Raw genomic sequence first — 21,612 nt, 5'->3', positions numbered from 1 at the left:
GTCCAGATTTTGTAGTTATCAGACAAGGATGTTAAAGAATTGCCAATGACAAATTCAAGAAAATAAGAGAGAAGTGGGAGCATCTCATGAGAACTGTAGCTTGAAAGAAAAGAAGCAAATACAAACCTGAGAACTAAGCCCAATATCGAGAGGCGTGAACTCAACAGTGAGACTAACAGCAGATTCCGAAAGCTTTTAACTCTTTAAAATGTCTTTACAGGCTTTGATAGCAAACAAAGATTGGGAGAAAAGCAGGAGTGGGACCGTCAGGAGAGAAAGTGGCACAGGAAAGCCACAGGAGTGAGACGCCAAAGCAGGAGCAGGAACAGGAAAACCACACACGGGTCTCAGCAAAATCCGTAAAAATTAGCAAAGAGGAAACACAAAAGCAGAAAGATGGTGACAGGAGCAGCACTGTGCTTCCTACTGGCTTCTCAGAGGAAGGATCAAAACCAGGTGACAATGACATGCCACCTTCAAACTGGTAGAATAAGTTAACTGCCAACTGGACATGGATTTCCAGAGAAAAATGTCCTCAACAGACGAAAGGCAGCATCATCATAACAACTGAGATAATCCATCACAAGCAGACCTTACTTTTTAAGTGCTAAAACAACCAGGCACAATGGCACATGCCTGTAATCCTAGCAACTCAGGAGGCTGAGGCATGAGGTGAAAGAACGATCAAGGCTTGCCGTGGGAAAAAATGTCCATTTATTGAGGAACAGCTCTGCATATTTATAGAGCCGGGGGTGGCTTGATAGTTGGCATGGGATGCTTTTTTATTAGTGAGTAAGGATCAGGTGAGCAGCAGGGCTAGTCTGATTGCTGGGTAAGGATCAGGTGAGCAGCAGGGCTAGTCTGATTGGTGGGGAAGGATCAGGTGAGCAGCAGGGCTCATCATTGAATGGCAGGATCATGTGAGCCACCAGGGCTCACCACTGGATGGCTCTTCTTGGGGGATGGGGAACTTAGTCTTTGGAGCCGGGGAGACTCCCAACATGAGGACCACAAGTTCAAGGCCAGCCCCAGCAACTTAGCCAGACCCTGTCTCAAAAATAGACAGGGTGGGGGTGTGGCTCAGTGGTAAAGCACCTCTGGGTTCAAGCCCAGCACCTAAAAAAAATTCATATGTATGTATGTGTGTGATACTGATGAACACCCAGTGCTCCTCCCAGTGTCTTAGCCCCTGCCTCCCCGCCAGAGGAAACTGCGGCCCTCATTGACTTTGCTCTGCATTCCTGGTTTTTCCTCCTGCTTCTGCCAGACCCGCACAGTCATCTACATAATGCAGGAGGGCTGCCTGCTCAGTGCATGCTCTTCAGCTCGTTCAAAAGGGATCAGTCTGTGTGCATCTTGCACCCAGCTTGTACTTCTGGCTCCACATTATGTTTGTGTAAATCTCATAAAAATATCCTTCAGGAATAAGCTGAAATAAACACATTCTCAGATGATGGGAAACTAGGATTCATCACCAGCAAAACTGCTTCAAAAGTCTGAAGGAAAGTTATGTCAGAGAAGAATTCAGAACTGAAGGAAGAGCAAAAGAAATGGGAAGAGTCTGAGGAAAGAGAAAAGAATATTTCCTCCTCTTATCTGGATTTATATATAGTTTCACTTACATAAAAATTCAACCTGAAAATCTAACACGTCTGGAAATACATATAACTCTTGACAGCAAATAACATGCGCAGTAGATTTCAGTAAAGCAGATGTAAAAAACGTGAAAATCACAATAGAGGGCAGAGTTACTAAACTGGAAGTTTATTTGAAGTGGTGAATTACTGATTCTAGAAAGGCTGTGAAATATTAGGTATGTAGTTAATCCTTAGGTCAGCCACTAAACAAGACAAAACAAAACAAAAAACCAAAGAGAGATAGCCAGCCAGGCGAGGTGACACACGCCTGAGATCCCAGTGGCTTGGGAGGCTGAGGCAGAAGGATCACAAGTTCAAAGGCGGCCTCAGCAACTCAGCAAGACCCTGTCTCTAAATAAAAAATAAAGAGGGGAATGTGGCTCAGTGGTTAGGCATCCCTGGGTTCAACTCCTGGTACAGAAGAGGGAGACAGACAGCCAAACACTCAGCAGAAAAATTAAAACGAAATTTTAAAATTACATACAAATAATTCAAAAGAAAGCAGGAAAAGGAGAGGTTAAAAAAAGACAAGACAAACAGACAACAGGTGATAAGATGGTAGATGTGCTCCCAACCAAATCAATAATTACATTGTTTAAAAGGTATCAACTAATTAAAAGAGCATCATATTAGAGTAAGATTGAAAAAAAAAGCAGCCAGGTGCAGTGGCGCCTGTATTCCCAGCAGCTCAGGAGGCTGAGGCAGCAGGATGGCGAGTTCAAAGCCAGCCTCGGCAACAGCGAGGCACTAAGCAACTTAGTGAGACTCTGTCTCAAAATAAAATACAACATAGAGCTGGGGATGGGGCTCAGTGGCCAAGTGCCCCTGAGTTCAATCCTTGGTACCAAAAAAAAAAAAAAAAAGATTAAAAACTCAACCATAGATAGAAAATAAAAGAGTGGGATGAAACACACCACAGACACATGAATCAGAAGAAAGCAGGAGGCCGTGACCCAAATCAGAATAAACAAGGACCCCCGGAGACACAGACAGTTACACACTGACAAATGGCCAGTTCAAAGAGGGTCAGTCCTAAACACAGGTGCACCTAACAACAGATCCCAAGACAGATGAAAAAACCCAGAACAGTTGAAAGAAGGTACCGGCCAACCCAGGACCTCGCCCAGGACGCCAACGCTCCTGCTTGCGACGAGGTCGGGACAGGCAGGGCAGTCAGCAAGGAGCGGGGACTCAGGGGACATCCTCAGCCTCCACCCGATAGGCGGGCGCTGGGGAACTCACCCAGGGATAGCACCGCGCGCCTCTCAGTGCGCCACACTCTGTGACCGGCCACACTCTGGGCCACAGAACCAATCTCAACAAAATTTTAAAAAATGAAACCATATTTCAGGTATGTCCCTGTGACCATAATGGAATTACTAGGAAATCCTCAAATATTGGGATATTAAGACAAAATTTTTTAAGTCCCACGTGAGTCAAGGATGAAGTCACAGGGGAAATTTTAAAATATTTCAGTACAAATAATAGAATAAGAACACAACATCGGTAGGATGCAGCTAATGCAGAAGCTGGAAGAAAACCGTAGGCACCAAATGGTGGTGGTTGTTTTTTTGAAAAGAAATCTCTCCATTCAATGATCTAAACATTCACCTTAAGAAACAAAAGAAGAGGAAATTAATTCCCCCTGAGAAGCCAAAATGAAAAAGCATAGATCAAAGAAATAGAGAAAAATCCATGAAGTCAAAAGCTATTTTTTTGAAAAGTTTAACCCTCTAGCCAATCCCTCCAAGTAGAGAGGAAATATAAATGATCAATATCTGGAGTGAAAAAAGGGACATCGTTACAGGTCCTACAGGTATTAAAATGAAAATTATCATCACCAATGATTTTTGCCCATAAATTAGACAACCTAAGTGGAACGATTCCTTCAGCGGCATGAACACTCAAGGCTGCTGGGAAAAAAACTGAGAAGGCGTGGGGCATTACCTTACGATATGTTTGATCTGTTGTAAGATACTGCTCTCCAAGGTGATGTTCAGAGCACTCGTCAGGTACTGGTTGAACTCCTCGAAGAACATCTCGTTCCCTTCCTCGTACTTGCCGTAATTCTTGGAGTACTCCTTCTGAATGCAGTGGTTGGTCAAGTGGCAGGTCTTGTCTTGGAAGTCGTCAACGTGATACGGCTCGGACGCCGTTCGGAGCACACCCTCCCGGTAGAGGTAGATGTTATACTCGTGGTCCACCAAGACCCAGCTTCTGCAATCAACACAAGCGCTGTTACCCAGGTTCCGCTCAGCCTCTCACGCTGTAGGTGCACGCAGCATTTGGAGCAACACCGTAGGCATCGGCTATCTCTCTATGGTGTGTGAAGTGGGCAAACGGGAGCAAGGTGAGTTCTGGGGTTATACAAGGCAAACTGTGAGTTAGCCACGATGGTGGGTCATCACCATAAATGATGCCGTGGAGACTTGAGTCCATTAAAAAGACAGCATTTTGCAAAGATTGGATGGATTTTGAGGATACCCTATAAAGCCTCGCTTTACCCCTTCGGTGTTTGCAGAGGACCAGGGCTCCTCAGGAAGACTGACCCAACTCCGGCTGATGTGTGAGAAGCAGCAAGTCATTGTGAAGGCCTCAGGGAGACAAGAGCTGAGGGCAAGGTCAAGGGCAAGCTGGGGAGAGGCCGTTTGGCTCTAGAAAGCACCACATCAATTCTTCCTGCATGACAGGCCCTTGCTCAGAAACTGAGAATCCAGAAACCTGAGGCAGGTATGCGCATGACATTCGTAAAAAGCATGACACCAATAATGAAGTGGGGATCAACGGCTTGGCAGGGTCACAGTGCACTGTGTCTGGATTGTGGGTCCCATGTACCTCTCTCAGCTTCCTCCACCAGGAGGCCCCGTGCACTTATACTCCTCTCTGCACCCACAAGCCCCTTCCTAACAGAGAATGCATTCAAAAAAAATAAAACCCATCACCTTAGTGACGTTTCCTAGAAAGAAGAAATACTAAAGTAGAAAATTCAGTAGAGCTCGGTTCCCTTCTTGTGCACTCAACAAAATACCTCCTCATGTTGCATGTCCCACCTCCCACCAGACCCTGGACCCCCTCCCCTTCCCTCCAGGTGGAGGAAAACAAGATGCGGACCCCAAAGCATTACCGAATGTCGAACTTGCGGTGACCCGGCTCGAGAAGCAGAGGGTGCTCAAGGTACTTCTGGATCACGTGCACTTGGCCCTGGTTGTCTATGAAATCCAGAAGTTCGGAAGCCTCGGAGGAGATGAGGATGCCTTCGCCTGGCAGAGAAGAAGACACACTCCAGCACAGCTCAGGCCAAGGGCAAGGGGCTCCCTGGAGCCAGAGACAGACCCCACAGAAGGAGGCTCTCGCTGGCCTGCTCACGGGCCCCTCCCTCCCTTCCCTCCTGCAGGCCCCTCCCTCTCCCCTGTCCCCATGAGAGCACCTGGCGTTACTCAACTGACTCTTGGGCCACATAGGTTCTCATCACCATCCTGCAGGTTCCAATGTAACATTTTAGTTTTACAGACACCCACTCTAGGTCAGTGGCCACCATAAAGACTGTAGCGCATATGACCAATAAATTCACTTCTAACACTACCTTACAGAAATATCAGAAAGGTAGAGGCATAAACGCAAATGTGTAGGGATGTTCTTGTGGCATAGCAATAAAAAAATGGATACGCTTAAATTGTTCCTACACATCAAACAAGTGATACAATATGTCCTTTTGAACAGTTTAATTCAGATGTAAAGTATCATAATATTCACCCATTATTTTTCTTTTTTTGGTACAGGGAATTGAACCCAAGGGCACTTAACCACTGAGCCACATCTACAGCCCTCTTTATTTTTTAATTAGAGACAGGGTCTCACTAAATTGCTTAGGGTCTCATTAAGTTGCTGAGGCTGGTTTTGAACTCTCAATCTTCTTGCTTCAGCCTCCCGAGCTGTTGGGATTACAAGCGTGTGCCACTGCGCTCGGCAGCTGTTTAACTTTATGAGGGAGTACAAGACTCTTCCAAAACAGCTGGACCACTCACATTCCCACCAGCAGTGTCTGAGGGTGCCAATGTCTTCAGCTTCTCACCAACGCTGGTTATCACCCGTCTTCTTGATTAGAGCCCTCCTGGAGTACGTGTGTATGTGCCTATGAAGTGGTATCTTATGCGGTTTCAATTTGCATTTCCCTAGCAACTAGTCATGTTGAACATGTTCCTATATGTTTATTAACTAATTTGTACATTTTCTTTGGAGAAATGTATATAATTCTTTATTTTTCAATTGGGTTAATTGTCTTTGTATCATTGAGTCATAAGAGGTACACGTGTGTAGGTGTATGTGTGCGTGTGTGCTCTAGACACAGGTCCCTTATCAGACATGATTTGTAAATATCTTCAATTCTCAACAATGCCATTGCAGCACAGATCCCTTGTGCTGTCTTCGTAAGGCCACACCTTCTTCCCTCCCCCAACCCATCCCCATCCTGGTAACCACCAATCCGTTCTCCATTTCTATAATTTTGTCATTTCAAAATGTCATACTAGCCAGGAGCAGTGGTGCACGCCTGTAATCCCAGAGACTCGGGAAGGTAAGGTCTCGGGTTTGAGGCCAGCCTCAGCAACTTAGTGATACCTTTTCTCAAAATAAAAAACAAAAAGGGCTGGAGGTGTGGCTCAGTGGTAGAGCATCCCAGGTTCAGTCCCTAGTTCAGCTAAAACAAAATGGTATACAAATAGAGTCATCCAGTATGGGCTCCTGCAGGACCAGCTTTCTCCACGTGGCATCATTCCCCGGTTCCGTCGCTGCCGGGCAGACTTCTGTGGTATCAACTGTCCTGTTGTTTAATCACTCACCTGTTGAAGGACATCTGCATCGTTTCTAGTTTGAGCTTCAAACAAAGCTGCGATGAAGAATCGCGCACAGGCTGTCGTGGGAACCTGAGTTTGAACCTCTCCAGGACACGGGCCGGGCGTGTGCCATTACTGGGTGGCATGGTAGTTGCAGGTTCAGGCTTGTTTTGTTTTGGATTTTCTCTTTTTTTTTTGCTGCTGTTGTTGTTGTTGCTATGTTACCCAGGCTGGCCTCAAATTGCTGAGCTCAAGTGATTCTCCTTCTACGCTTGCCGAGTGCCAGAGCTCCAGGTGCTCCTCACCGTGCCCAGATCTAATGCTTACTGTATAAGAAACTGCCAAGCTTTTTGGCTCTTTTTATCCACCCAGAGGGGCTGTGCCACTTCACATTCCAACTAGCAAGGTTGAGCGCTCCAGCTGTCCCAGAGACTGGCCACCATTCGCTATAATTAACACTTATTTTAGCCACTTCAATAGGAATAAGGTGACAGCTCGTGGTTTTAATTTACATTTTCCTAATAGTTAATCATCTGGAGAAATCTTTTCCTCTGCTTATCTTCTGCCTGCGTAGCCTCTTCAGTGAAAAGTATCCCCACGTTCTCCTGCTCATCTTCTCATCAGATGGGGTGTCTGCAGTTGGCTGCTGGTTTTGAAAGTCATTTACATTTTCCAGACCTGGGTGCCCTGTCATGTACAGGAGTTACAAATCCTTTCTTCCATCTGTACCTTGTCTTTTTGTCCTTTTAAAGATGTATTTTACAGAGCAAAAGTGATATTTTGATGAGTTTCAATTATTTAATTTTTGCTTTTATGGACTGTACCTATGGCAACAAGTTGAAGAACTTTTTCCACACTATGGTGGCGCGCCTGTCATCCCAGTGGCTCGGGAGGCTGAGGCAGGAGGATCATGAGTTCAAGGTCAGCCTCACCAACTTAGTGAGGCCCTATGCAACTCAGAGAGACCCTGTCTCTAAATAAAATATAAAAAAGGGCTAGAGATGTAGCTTAGTGGTTGAGGGCCTCTGGATTCAATCCCCAGTCCCCTCCCCCCACCCCAACCACCCCCAAAAAGGAATTATTTGCCAAGTGCTACCTGCTATTCTCCATCCAAAATATTTAACATTTAATTCCATGATCCATTCTGAGTTATTTTTATATTAATTAAGTTAGTCAAGAGGTGAGGTTTATCGAGGTGAGTTTGGGTTGATTATTTTTGCCTATGGATATCCACCTTATCTGGCTGCATTTGTTGAAAAGCTTCTCCTTCTATTGAATGGCTTTGGGATCTTTGTCAAAACTCGGGTGGGCATATGTGCTTGGCTTACTCCTGAGCTTTCTGTCCTGCTCCACTGATTGCATTTCTATTCCTTCGCCAACGCCGTAGGACACTGAGCACCCCCCCCCCCGGCACTGAGCACCCCAGGGTACTGAGCACCACAGCAGCACAACTTGACGTTGGTCACAGTGATGACTTCTAGTCATTCTTCTTTTACAAGATTGTTGATGCTATCCTAGGGCCTGTGTGCTTCCTTATGAATCTTAGCAGCTTTATGCCCATTTTGCTGATGTCCCAGTGGAGTGACAGTAACCCTGCAGACATCTTTACTATGTGGAGTTCTGAGATCCATGAACAGTCCATCTGCTCATTTTTTTTCCATAAATATTTATTGAGTGCTTTCCACACAATAGGGAGTGCTCGAGACTTCGTACAACTGTGGAACACATGCATGCACACACCACCACCACTATCAACAACAGTCTATTCATCTTAATCTGGCATCTGTGGGAAAAATTCAAAGATATTTTTCAGATATTTCAACACAGAAAATGGTAACTGCTGACATCTTACTATGTAAATCTATTCCTAACATATCAAATTTTCCAGGAATAAAAATTTTTGCTTATCAAAATTTCCTGTGCATGCAAAGTAGTCCATCGAATAAGGCACCACATCTCTAGTAATCTTAATGTCGGCATAAGACCTAGAATTTCTATTGGCTTCATGGTTTTGGCAGTGGGGATGCCTGTAGAGGATTGGCTGGTATTCTGCCGCAGTCTGGCTGCAGCAAAATAACCGGGGGGTGACGAGCAACTTGTGTAGATTGATACAGCAGGAGTAGGAGCCCAGGAGAGGGAGCCGTTTATTGTAGGACAGCAGAGGTATTTATACATTCCACATAGCTTACCTTAATTAACATAAACTCGATACAGTAGTCAACCAATAAGAAATCTCCACACTTAATGGCTCGATGGCATTACTTCACAAACCACTCCCTCTGGCATTTTGCCAGGCGTCATCCTGACTTGTTTACAGACTCTAACAGTATTCTAGTCAACTCAACTGCCCTGTAAGCATCTTCAGGACTACAGCGAGCCTTCCTCAACTCAGTTGCAGGATCCAAGCCTTCAAGATAGTGGCCCAAGCTTTTTGCCTTCTCTGAAATTTAAAAGGATTGACTGATGTATAACTATAGTACAACGAGTCCTCTTTAAGTGAACTGGAAATACGCATACTTTCCGTCTGCTCATTTTTTTAGGTGCTGTTTGGCATCTTCCATAATTTCTAATTTTTTTTTTTAGCATTCAGAACCTATAGATGTTTTGTCAAATTGAGACCCAAGCACCTCATTTTCTCTGAGGTAACTGTAAATGATACAGTTTTAATTTCGGTTTCCACACAATTGTCTTTTTGTGTGTGTGGATCTCATATATTGTACATTGCTGAGCTCACTCGTGGTCTCTAGGGCCCTCCCACCAGTCCTTGGATTTATAGCTCATCTCCATGTGGATCTGATACCTTCAGTACACACGAATGCCATTTGTTCATTAATTCTGTGACCCATCTTTCCTCAGAGCACCCCATTCTTGACTGCCCATTTCTGTCACTAGTCCCCCCATTTGGTTGGGCTCTTGGAAACTGCAAAGCAACGTGGAAAGTGCCCTTCTTCTCTTTTCCAACCGTGACCTTGTCTCACCTCTCTTAGGAACCACACACGGACTTGCTGGTTCCAGTTTTGTTCCAGCTACCAGTTCTCAAGTTCAGGCTTCACGCTCCGTCCTCTGACCTGCCAGCAAACCTCCTCCAGAATGAGCACCCCAATGCGCTTCCCTGACCGTCCTGCAGATGCCCTGCAGCACAGGATAGCCCCCTTCCCTCCCATCTGCTCCAACCTTGTTTTCCTTGTGCAATTTCCTTATGGAAACTATTTCTTATTGAAAACTAATATACTTAACGCTGGCAGATTAGAAAAAAAATAGTGGGGGAAAGGGAAGGAGTTCAGCAGATACATTTTTGTAAGTTTTATAACTTTTAACAAAAAAATGGAAAAGCTAACCATATTTTATTCTAATTAATTAATTTTATTTTTTCATATCACCTTCCTGTGCACCTGGACAGAGCCTGGTCAGTCACAGGGAACTCATGGCAGATTCTTTTTCACTTTATGTTATCATATTTCCACTGTTCTATGTGAACTTCACACTTATGTTAATAGCTCTAAAACATCCCATTGTGCGGAAGTAAAAAAAAAAAATACACACACACTTGTTTACAGACTTAGACAATGGGTTTGTTTCTAAAAAATATTTATTTTGGTATTACAGATAACAGAGTAGTAAATGTCTTTGCAGCAGATGAAATATTTCTCTTTTTTTGAATATTTTTTTAGTTATACATGGGCACAATATCTTTATTTTCATGTGGTGCTGAAGATCGAACCCAGGGTCTCACACGTGAGAGGCAAGTGCTCTACCACTGAGCCACAACCCCAGCCCATGAAATATTTCTTGGAGTAGATTTTCAGAATGAGATGACTGGGATTAATTATAGGAAGTCCTTATGGCCCTGAGGGGGTTCCATGCTTTTTCAATGGGCTGTGGATCCTCACCAGCAGAGCAGTTCACTACCAACTTTCAGCAACAGTGTCACTAACACTTTGTTTTTTTATTTTGCAGCTGTAAAATGGTACATAAAATTTAAATTTATTTAGTAATTTTTGGATACTGGTGTAGCATGTTTCCATGGGTTTGTTACCTGCATTTACTGCATTTCTTTTTTTGGCGGGGGAGGCAGAGGCAGGGGACCAGGGATTGAACTCAGGGGCACTCGATCACTGAGCCCCATCCCCAGCCCTATTTTGTATTTTATTTAGAGACAGGGTCTCACTGAGCTGCTGAGGCTAAAATTTTGAATTTGTGATCTTCCTGCCCCAGCCTCCAGAGCCACAGGGATTATAGGCATGTGCTACCTGTGCCTGGCCTTCTCATTTCTTATATCATTTACTCATTCCTGTCCTTATTCACTATATGTGGAAAAGTTCTAAAGGGACTTTTTTTGTGGGGGGATCTTTGAGAAGCTTCATAGTCATGGTCCCTGCCCCCCTGACCCATTCCTATTTCAACTTCTGGAAATAGATGCCTCACTAACCTTCTTGTTGACTAGACTTTGGGTCCTTGAGGGCAAAAAATCACATGTGCCTCGTCCACCTCCTTATTCCTATATGTCCAAGCACTCTCATACTCGGTGCAGATCCTGAACCTTTGCTGGATGCCAGCTCCTGTCCTGGCACGGAGCAGACAGTGCCAGGCACAGACGAGACACCGTCTGAGGTGGGCTTTAATAGTCTCTCTGGCTGGGAAGTTCCATGTAAACGTTGGAGAATGGCCCGGAACAGGAGGACAGGGAGCAGAACTCCCGGAGAGATGTGAAGGTGACCTTGGATCAGAGGGCGGCTGGATGTGAAGCAGCTTGATGCTGGACACAGTTTCAAGGCTGAGCCATGATACCAAGCACGTGGTGGGTATTAAGAAGAACAGACACCATCTGTTCATCCTGTGATTCCTAAACAAAGCTAACACACACCACTCACCTCCTCAACTCACAGCAAAAGTCCTTTGATGGACGTTTTATCCCCTCTTTACCTCTCCCTGCTGCATGGTGTCCCTCTGTCTGGTCTTAGAGAAGGTCCAGGGACCGTCAGAGGTCCTCCTAGTGGCCATCCTAACTCCAAGTTCAAATCCACAGGAGGAATACGGAATACCATGGATGACCATTTCCCCTTCCAAGTGCCCCCTTTACTGGGGACAGTACTCAAGAAGAGAGTGCAAAGGGGTCAGAGAAGTGGGGGAGGTACCCACGGAGGCAAAAGCCCAATTCTCCCCCATTCACGAGACTCCAGGTGATGCCCGCCTGCCTCATGGTGGGTGGAAAGGAAGGGGAGTTCGGCTGGACCAGGAACAGGAATGAGTACCAAGGGCCAGATGGTCTTCCAAAGAATAGGAAGTTCAAAATGGAATGGCTTTTAAAAGAGTATATGACAGTACTTACAGAGAGGCCACTGATGTGCCTGCTGCCTTGGAAGCTGCCTCTACTTTAAGCCTGAGTTGAAATCACAAACCTCAGCCCTCCTAGGCAGTCATTCAACACACATTACGGAGTGATGCAAGGAGGGACGAAGACCAACAAGAGCTGTGGGTACGGCGTTTGTACTATGCTGGGGGAGACGGGCAGGTCATGTAATATAGAGCTGGATGGGGAGACAGGATGTGATGGGCTAGAGGCTATTTAGACGGAAGAGGCTTCTCTGGCAAGGCAACAGCTGAGCTCAGAATCCAAATAATCCACGTCAGCACATCCAGGCCCCGAGACAAATTTAGAGCATCTGAGGGACATGAGGCCGTCTTTGTGGCTACAACACAGTGAGCAAGGCCCAGAATAGAAGGAGGTGAGATCAGAGATAGGGGGACATGTGCAGTGGCGTGGGAGGCCATCAGGGACCTGGAATTACTGTGATTGCATTAGGAAGCCAGCTGGTAAGTCAGGAAGTGACCTGATCAGATTTACGTTTGTGAAACATCCCTCTGTCTGGGGGAACCGGCTGCGGATGGACACTGTGATTAGAGACTGGGAGGATGGCGGCTTTGAGTTAGGGAGGGAGCAGTGGACATGGCAAGAAGAAGCCTAATTCAGAGTCCAAACTGAAGGTTGCACTAGCAGGACTTAACACTTTAGGTTTAGATATCAAGGGTGAAGCTGACTCTGGGGCTCCCAAGAGCCCCAGAGTGAACAGTGGACAAACACCAAGAAGACGGGACAAAAGAGGGGCAGGCCGGGAGGGCGGAGAAGGAGTTCTGTATCAGACAAGTTGGAAATGCCACTTAGAGATGGAGAGGGTGACACGGCATCAGGAGCTTCAAGGGAAGTCCTGGAGCAGAGAGAGGATTTAGAAGGCACTACCACACAAACAGGCATTTAAAACAAGACGCGGTCCATGGGCCCCGAGTTCAGATCTGACTAGGCATCCACCTGAGTGCGTCATTAGAATCTCAAGTGCCAGCACAGAGGAACAGAGGGGACGGCCAGGCCAACTCACCTTTGGCGCCTGCTGATGACTTTGCAATCCACACGTTGCCCTCCCCGTCCTCTTTCTTTCTGTTATAGGAAGCCAGGAAGAACTCTCTCTCATCCGTCCTGGAGTTATTGACGGGTGGCTGGATTCCATTCTGTGCTGGAGCAACTGGGGTCTTGAGATTAGTTGGGTAAATCACATAGGACTCGGGGAACCAGGTGCAGGACTCAGCCAGTTCTGGGCTTGTCTTGATCAGCCTAGCAGAGGACAGAGGGTCAGGCTCCTTTCTTAGTGCCCGCTGTCACCCTGTTCAGAAACGACACTGCGTTCCCTTCAGGGGTTTCCAAGGAGTCAAGCCATGGCCTGGTCTCCTCCTTACCCCTCCGCTTCCTCTCGACCTCCCTGGACAGACCTCTACCATGCTGCACCTATTACATGCAATAGTAAAGGCGTGCCCAGTGCATCCACAGGACCTCCTGCCGGCCAGGTGCAGTGCCACACACCTGTAAGCCCAGGTACTCGGAAGGCTAAGGCAGGAGGAGAAAAAGTCCAAATCCAGCGTGGACAACTAGTCAAACACAAAATAAAAAGGGCTGAGTTTATAGCTCAGCCTCAGAGGACCTGCCTAGTCCTGGGTTCAATCCCAAATACGGGGGAGGAGGCTTACTGCCCAGAACTTGAGCAGTAAAGGGATTTCTAAGGACACCCAACTTGACCTAACTCTGAATAAAACACCTTTTCAACAAACAGGTTGGGACTGAGCCAGACCAACACCAAAAAATGAAGTGGGGGACAGAAGAAAAGTCAAACAACTAGTAAAATTACTATCTTGGCCTCCGTCTCTACTTGGGACTCTGAATAGCTAAAGACTATTTTTAAGTCCTTTATTTCCTGCTTTTAGCTCAGCCTCACTTCAGTGACAGAATAAAGAAGGAATCCTTCTAGTGGGGCACAGGACAGGGGACGCAATGAAATATGCCCCTCAGTCCCAAAATAACACACCACCACAGAAGATAAAGGCCCGCCCTGGGCAAGGCCCTTAACAGACACAGGGTCTTACCAAGAGCTTCCCACTGCCGGCTTCCCAGGTCAGAGGCACCAGGATCCACTTCACAAAAGAGGAACTGGGTCACAGAGGAGTCCCCCCCCGAGAGCAGCAAGTAGCCAGCACCAGGTAGGACACAAGCCTAAACTGCCCAGCCTTCCCCTAGCCCAGGAACCAGGGCTCAGAGGCCTCCCTAAATTGCTCCTCCTTCTGTCTACAACAACTGTTCCTGCTCAGCCTATATTATGATTCACCTACAAAACCCGGCCTGTGAGCAAACAGCAGAAATAATGAAAAGAACAGTTAAATTAACATTAAAAACAAAGTCATTCTAGCTGGGTGCAGTGGTGCACCCCTGTAATCCCAGCAGCTCAGGAGGCTGAGGCAGGAGGATCGCAAGTTCAAAGCCAGCCTCAGCAAAAGTGAGGTGCTAAGCAACTCAGTGAGACCCTGTCTCTAAATAAAATACAGAATAGGGCTGGGGATATGGCTCAGTGGCTGAGTGCCCCTGAGTTCAATCCCTGGTACACAATAAATAAATAAATAAATAGATAGACAAAGTAATTTTAAAGTTAAAGGCAACAGAAGTTGTAAGTTACTTGAACCGAAAGGAACAAAAATGATAAAAATAAATACATAAACTCACCGAATACTCAAGTCTGAACCTACACTGTCCTGTAGGGTGGCCACTAGCCACATGTGGCCACTGAGCATTTGAAATGTGAGCGGCATGACTCAGGAACAGAACTAAAAATTGCATTTAATTTTAATTTAAAAATGGATGCATCATAAAGTATTTTTCCATTAAGCAGCATTTTGCTGAGGTGGCAGGATGACATTTCCCTTGACTACACTGCTGTGTGCATGTTGGGCCCGTGTGTCACTCCTAGTATCACACAAACACACAACACTGTTCTGTTCAGGGACAATGGACCTACTCAGTTGAAGTGACTTTCTTCTGTGCACTGATGAGACGTGACCACGTGCTAATGACACAGACAGCAGGAGCTACTATGCAAAGGACAATCAGTAACTAAGGGGCAATTATTTTTCTAAATAAAAATTATTATTTGTTTAACTAAAAATAAGTATGGACTAATTTTTAAATTTAAAGCAAAAGCATTCTACTGATGCAAAACTGAGCAGGGACCCCGAAGGCAGAACAATGACCAGGACAGGGAAGACAAAGGACTGGAAGCAGGTGTGACAAATTCACAATGGATGGCGGCTACACCAGGCTACTGCACAGTCAAGTGAAAAGCAGTTTGCTTTGCTAGGGAGACATTTTCAGCAAACAAATAATGAATTTGATGAACATTTTTCTCTCAATAGTCAAAATAGAATATTAGTGGCAAAAGTCATAAAAATGCAACAAAAAAATTTTTTTTCAACAATTAAAAAAAATTTTTTTGTACTAAGGATGGAACCCAGGGGTGCTTACCCACTGAGCCACATCCCCAGCCCTTTTTATATTTTATTTAGAGATGGGGTCTCACTGAGTTGCTTAGGGCCTGCTAAGTTACTGAGGCTGGCTTTGAACTTGTGATCCTCCTGCCGCAGCCTCCCCAGCTGTTAGGATTATAGACATGTGCCACCATGCATGGCTTCAATAAAAAAAAAAATAAGAATATATATAAGGTCTCTACTGAGCTATATACATCCCAGTCCCTGAAACTTTTTTTAAAATATTTATTTAATTATATTTTAGGTGTAGATGGACACAACATGAGGCTCTGAGCTTATAACTTCAGTCAAGTATAAAATGGCCTGGATTCTAACACAAAAGGAAAACCACTTTAGACAGAAATATGGTGAAAGAAATTATTTTAAGGCAAAGTTTTAAAAGATATTTTATGAAAGTAAAATATCTTCAGGTCAGCCAGAATTGGCCACAGATAACGAGCTCTTTCTAACAAATAATATCAAAGACTGACTCAAAATTTGAAAAAAACAAATTAAGCATTTTCCTTAGCTTTAGGTAAGTTGTGATGTGAGATGCTGCTAAATTAATGCTTTGGGCATGCTTACATTAAAGAGAAAAAAAAGAAACCAAACTGATGATGCAAGTATTTTTGAATATTTTACATCTGTCAAAGAGCCACAGAAGGCTGGGGTTGTGGCTCAGTGGTAGAGTGCTCACCTAGAACACGTGAGGCACCAGGTTCAAACCTCACCACCACATAAAAGTGAAATAAAGAAATTGTGTCCACCTATAACTAAAAAACGAATATTAAAAAAAAAAAAAAAGAGTCAAAGAATTTTACAACTAGATTGCTTTTTTTTTTGGTACTGGGGATTGAACCCAGAGGCACTTACCCACTGAGCCACATACCCTGCTCCTTTTCTCTTTATTTTTTATTTTGAAATAGGGTTTTACTAAGTTGTTGAGGTTGGCCTCAAACTTTCAATCCTCCTGCAGCAAGTCACTAGGATTATAGGCATCCAACTGTTTCCTTTTTCACTTCATGCTACTGTATGATGCAAACATTTGTTTTCTCAGTTTTCTGAAGCAGAACTCTATAAAAAGTATTGTGGATACAGTTGTTGAAATGGTTCAGTATATACTTGCAAATGTTACAATGATTCACCAGTTCATGGAACTGTTGAAAGAAACAGAAGACAAAGAATTTAATGATACCAAGCTCTCTGCCAATACTCTGTTTGATGATGTTTGAGATGAAAGAGTTTTACAAAGATTTACTGTACATCTCTGATTCAAATATTCTTAATATAAAAGGAATGCTTGCCAAATCATTATATACAATCAACATGTCATTATTTAGTTCAAAAATCCAAGATTAAAAATGGCAGCATTATTTATATTACCCATATCCATGCTACACAGGAACAAGTTCAATTATAGTTCCAAGGCAGGGAAAAGACCTGGCTTTGATCCCCCTATGCAGGTATTATAATTCATGTTCCAACTTCATAGAACAAGTTAATAATAATGATTTTACATGTTTTTATTACATGACAAGATGCAGGTTTCAATTATAATAGTATTATAAAAACTGGCTTCAAGGCTGGGGTTGTGGCTCAGAGGTAGAGCGCTTGCCTGGCATGTGTGAGGCACGGAGTTCGATCCTCAGCACCACATAAAAATAAAATGAAGCTATTGTGTTCACCTATAACTAAAAAATAAATATTAAAAAATTATAAAAGAAAACTGGCTTCAAAATCAAAAACAGAAAATTGAAGAAAACTTTGTTGATATTGATAAACTCTTCATTATATTCAATACCCCCTTTAAATCCGGTGTGATAATACTGAGCTGATGCAAGTTGGTGAATTTGCTAGACTGGGATAGACCTAGTTTTGCAAAAGATATGCTTTTTTCCTCAAAGCCAAATCAGTTCTAAATAAGATCAATCCATTTTCTCAAGACATATATGAATATTAAAATGGTTTTTTTAGAGCTCAATTCAGTTCCTAAAAACTCTATGTCCATTGGAACAACTTTAGTATGTATATCTACTTTTTCAATCATAAAATTCTTATGCAACCTCAATGCAGATCAAGGGTCTCCAATGAAAATTTAGTGACTGAGTTAAGTTGTGCTACAAAGATAAAATACACATCAGATTTTAAACACTCAGAATTTTTTTAAAAGTCTCAATGTTTTTTATATTAGTAACATGTCAAAAAGGACAACTTTTTGGATTTGTTTGTTTGATTTACAATGCTGGGAATCAAACCCAGGGCCTCACACATGCTGGGCAAGTGTTCCACCACTGAACTATACCCCCAGCCCAATATTTTGGATTTAGTTAGTTGAATAAAAAGATTACTAATTAATCTGCACCTGTTCTTTGTACTTAACGTGGCTACTGGGAAGTTTAAATGACAGGTGTGGCTGGCCTTCCATTCTGATGGACAGAATGAGAGCAGGCCTGCAGAAAGACCTCTGCATGGCTGCATCCCCCTCAACAGCCCACTGGGGAGCAGTCACAATGGAAGGCTACTCAGGTCTACAAGGGAGTAATGCTCACCCAGGAAAAGAAAGTTCCCACCTCCCAGCAGAAGGGACGCCCCTCAGGCCTTGGGACTATGGCCTTGATGAATCTGACACTCCCTGCAGGGAGAGCAGCCAGAAGCAGGCCCTCCCCGGTCCAGCACTGAGCCCTATCCAGGCTCTAGGCAGCCCTGAGGGACACCTAGTCATGCTGTTCGTGGGGCCCATTAATACTGATCAGAATATCCTGGCTTAACCCACACGGCTGTGGCTTTGGTCAAGAAAGCTGACCTCTCTGCGCTGCTAATCTGTCCTGTACAATGAGGGAGAGTGCAGTCTGACTCTCTGGGGTCCTGTTAAGTCACAAAAAAAACCAGGGAAGACAGACAAAGGGAACCAAGACCTCCTGGAATCACCCCAGCCCTGGCAGGACCCCTGAGGGATGAAGGAAGCTGGTAAGGGGGGGCAGTCCCCAGACTGCAAACATCCTGTCACCATGTACAAGGCGCCACCACAGTCATGGCACACACCTCAAGGGTCAGACAGCGGGTATTGTCCACCATTTGTCTCCACGTTGTACGCTGGACACTGGGGTTCACAGCAACAGTGCTCTCCAAGGTCACGATACCGCCTTGGACCAGGTCACGACTCCAGCCCTGTACTCACTGCCTCCTTGCAGCTGCTAAATGTGAAATATGCAGAACGCTACTTTTTTTTGCGGGGGTGTGGGGGGGGTGTGGGGGGGTGTGGGTACCAGGGATTGAACCCAGAGGCATTTTACCCCTGAGCCACAACCCAGCCCTTTTTACTTTTTATTTAGAGACAGGGTCTTGCTGAGTTGCTTAGGGCCTCGCTAAGTTGCTGAAGCTGGCTTTGAGCTGGTGATCCTCCTGCCTCAGCCTCCCAAGCTGCTGGGATTATAGGCATGCGCCATCGCACCCAACCAGAATGCTACTTTTTACAGTGTATTCTACTTCCTACTTTTAAAGGGCAAATTCTACCTTAATTGTTAGAGAAAACTATCACAGCTCTGTTTGGCTGCATATCCATGTTTACTAGTTCATGGAAAGCCTGGAAATCTACTCCAGCCCTGACTGTAGGGCCCAAAGCCAGTATTCTGCTCTAAAAATGACAGCAATAATAGCCATACCAAGGAGTAATAAGAACTCTCACTTTTGTAGTGTGAACCACGCGACAGGCATCCTTCAAAGCCTTCATAACAACACTGAAGTCGCTGCTATCAGTATACCCATTTTACAGGGAAGAAAGCTAAGGCACAGAGTCAAAGACACACAATGTACCTGGTCACTGAATGACATATACTCCAGTGTGTCACCTGATTTAACCCTCACCACTGCCGCATGAGCATGGTACGGAGACCAAGAGGGATAAGATCTGACCACACCAATCAGAACTGGGTTAAAACCCATGCTGCCTACCCTGGATCTTAATCATCATATGACACTGTCTCCCTCCACTTTACAAACCTGCTCCGGCGGCATCCAGTCGTAACCCACTGTTCAGGATCCAGGTGGAAGAGCTCCTCTCACACCTGCCCAGATCTCTTTTCTGCAAGGCCCTAGCTGCTGGGAGAGGGGGCTGCGGAGGGCGATGCACACCTTTCTCCAGGGATGAGTCTCTGCCCAGAAAAACCTAGAAAGCTATGTCCCCCACCTTTCTCCCAAACAGAGGCTGGAGCCCAAAAGCCCAGTGTCCTTGCTTTGAGATGTGCCAACTCTGAGGTGCCATTTGCTCCACAGTCCCATGGTGACACAGCTGAAACCGCATCTTTGCTTGGCTCTCAGCTTGCCCTGTCCTGCTCCCTGGCTTCCTAGGGGTGTGACTTGAGGACCTGCCCCCAAGAAATCACTTCTGCAGGAAGCCGCGAGTCAGCTGTGCTCCTAGGCAGCCTCACCTGAGGAACCCCAGGCTTCATCAAACCCCACAGCAACAACCCCTCGAAATGCAAGCCTACAAGAAGCTTCAGAACTGGTATTTATGGACTTTTTGAATAGTAAAAGCATTTTCACCCTTTAAATAATCCCACGTTTTTGCATGAGTGTTTGAAGCCAAAGACATTTATGTAAAACATTGAAAATGGAAGAACACTTACTTCACTAAAGAAGCTTTGCGACACAGTTTGTCAGCCCCCCTGTAGTAATTCACCAGCTGCGCCAGCCCGGGCTCGTGACCTGCAAGGAAAGAGCAGGCTCAAAGGGGGGCCTGGACAGGTGGGGAGTGACGGCAAGGCACCAGCATGCCAGATGGGGACCAGGAGGGGCATGCCCAGCTTTTCATTTCAACTTTGGTTGTTAGAAATGGAATAGTTTGGCTTCTCTGTCCCTGAGGGTCTTTCTCTCAGTATCCTTCTGGCCACTCACCCTCCCCCAAGGGATGCTACTATACCAATACTGCAGGTCTAGGAAGACCATGGCCACCTTTGTTTTTTCTTATTGGAGTGGAGCATGCTGGGTATTTTCTCTTCAGCTCTCCCTGGTCTTACTACGCTCCTCTTCCGGCTTAACGTGAAGACTTGCAATCTTTAAATACAGGAAGCTACTTTAAGAGTCATGCTTTGCACCTCCCCAGCCCTGCTTTCTACAAACATCAGAGAAGGCACAGAACTGTGATACTGCTAGTCTCAAGCATGCTGGTCTCTGCCAGCTTCTGGAAGGCACCAGAAGGTAGAGGGAGGTGGTGGGCGGGCCATGTCAGAATGTCAGAAGTAAGAACTTCATTCTGTGCTTCATCCCACAGGGATCTTATTCTCAACAATTCTCATTACCACAACCCTTCTCTATGAAATTAGAGCTGAAAGGATAAAAATAAAAACACAGTTTTACTTAATTTTTAGGGGATACTGGGGAATGATATTTGTCAAATTATATTGTTATATTGTGTGCATGTATGAATATGTAACAACAAATCCCACCATTATGTACAACAATATGCACCAATTTTTAAAAAAGTGGTAAAAAAGAAACTGAAAAAATTTTTTGTTTTGTTTTGTTTAAAATCCTAATAATCCATGCATGGTGGCACATGCCCATAATCCCAGCGACCCTGGAGGCTTCGGCAGGAAGACAAGTTTAAGGCCAACCTGGGTGACTTGGCAAGACCTTGTCTCAAAAATAAAAAGGGCTAGGGTTATAGCTCAGTGGTAGAGCACTCCTGGGTTCAAATTCCAGTACTGCAAAAAAATAAATTTGTATATGCATATTTAAATTTTATTTATTAACAAAATGCACTGCATTTCCTATAATAGAAAGTAAGATGGAATAAAGGCATTATGAGTTGATGTCAGAGGCAATGATTCATCAGAGAATGGCATACGCCCAAATCAAAAGTGTCAGGCATTACTTGAATTTCAGTGCTTCCCTGTGGTAGAGAGACCCTCATTCTCCCTGCATGGCCCTCTCCACATGCCCAGGGCCCTGAGCCCTTACCTGACCCCTGAAGCTCCTTGGTTTCCATGTAGCACACGTTTAGTAAAAGGTAAATAACTCCAGTTAACAGCACAAAACCTATTTTCTTTCCCATAAAAACTAAATATTTGCTGATCACCTGCTGAATCTACGGTGCCTATGTAAGATTCGAAACATATAGGTTTCTGCTTCTCACCTCCTTGCTGGGCATGAGCTCCACAGCTATGCCAACTGCCCCACCTCCACCTGGGCAGTGCTGTCTTTGACTGTTTTCCATATTAAGACTCCATCTAAGCTTTCACAGCCAGACACCACCAAGCACAAGAAGAAAGGAAGGCAGGAAGGGCAGTGGACAGAGTCAGAGGAAG

The 21,612-nt window shown here is 44.9% G+C and overlaps 1 protein-coding gene across 2 annotated transcripts in view; it reads right to left on the bottom strand.

The window, feature by feature from the left end:
- The window catches only part of Ttl (tubulin tyrosine ligase), a 34,340-nt gene that overhangs the window by 11,071 nt on the left and 1,657 nt on the right, over positions 1-21,612 (bottom strand). The window contains exons 2-5 of one of the 2 annotated variants that reach the window (XM_046462847.2): positions 19,933-20,011; positions 12,844-13,076; positions 4,762-4,897; positions 3,585-3,854 (exon numbers count right to left, since the gene is read on the bottom strand). In XM_046462847.2, coding sequence (XP_046318803.1) covers positions 3,585-3,854; positions 4,762-4,897; positions 12,844-13,076; positions 19,933-20,011 — 718 coding nt within the window. Of the gene's footprint in view, positions 1-3,584; positions 3,855-4,761; positions 4,898-12,843; positions 13,077-16,180; positions 16,458-19,932; positions 20,012-21,612 lie in introns of those variants that run through there. The other variant, XM_058585169.1, reaches the window with a different exon arrangement.

Source organism: Marmota monax, unplaced genomic scaffold (genome assembly GCF_021218885.2).
Source record: "Marmota monax isolate L192 unplaced genomic scaffold, Marmota_monax_Labrador192_F-V1.1 WCK01_AAM20220418_F8-fsc00245, whole genome shotgun sequence".
In the NCBI taxonomy this organism is placed as follows: domain Eukaryota; kingdom Metazoa; phylum Chordata; class Mammalia; order Rodentia; family Sciuridae; genus Marmota; species Marmota monax.
Note: the sequence above shows the minus strand (reverse complement) of the source record. Positions and strands in the feature narration are given on the sequence as shown.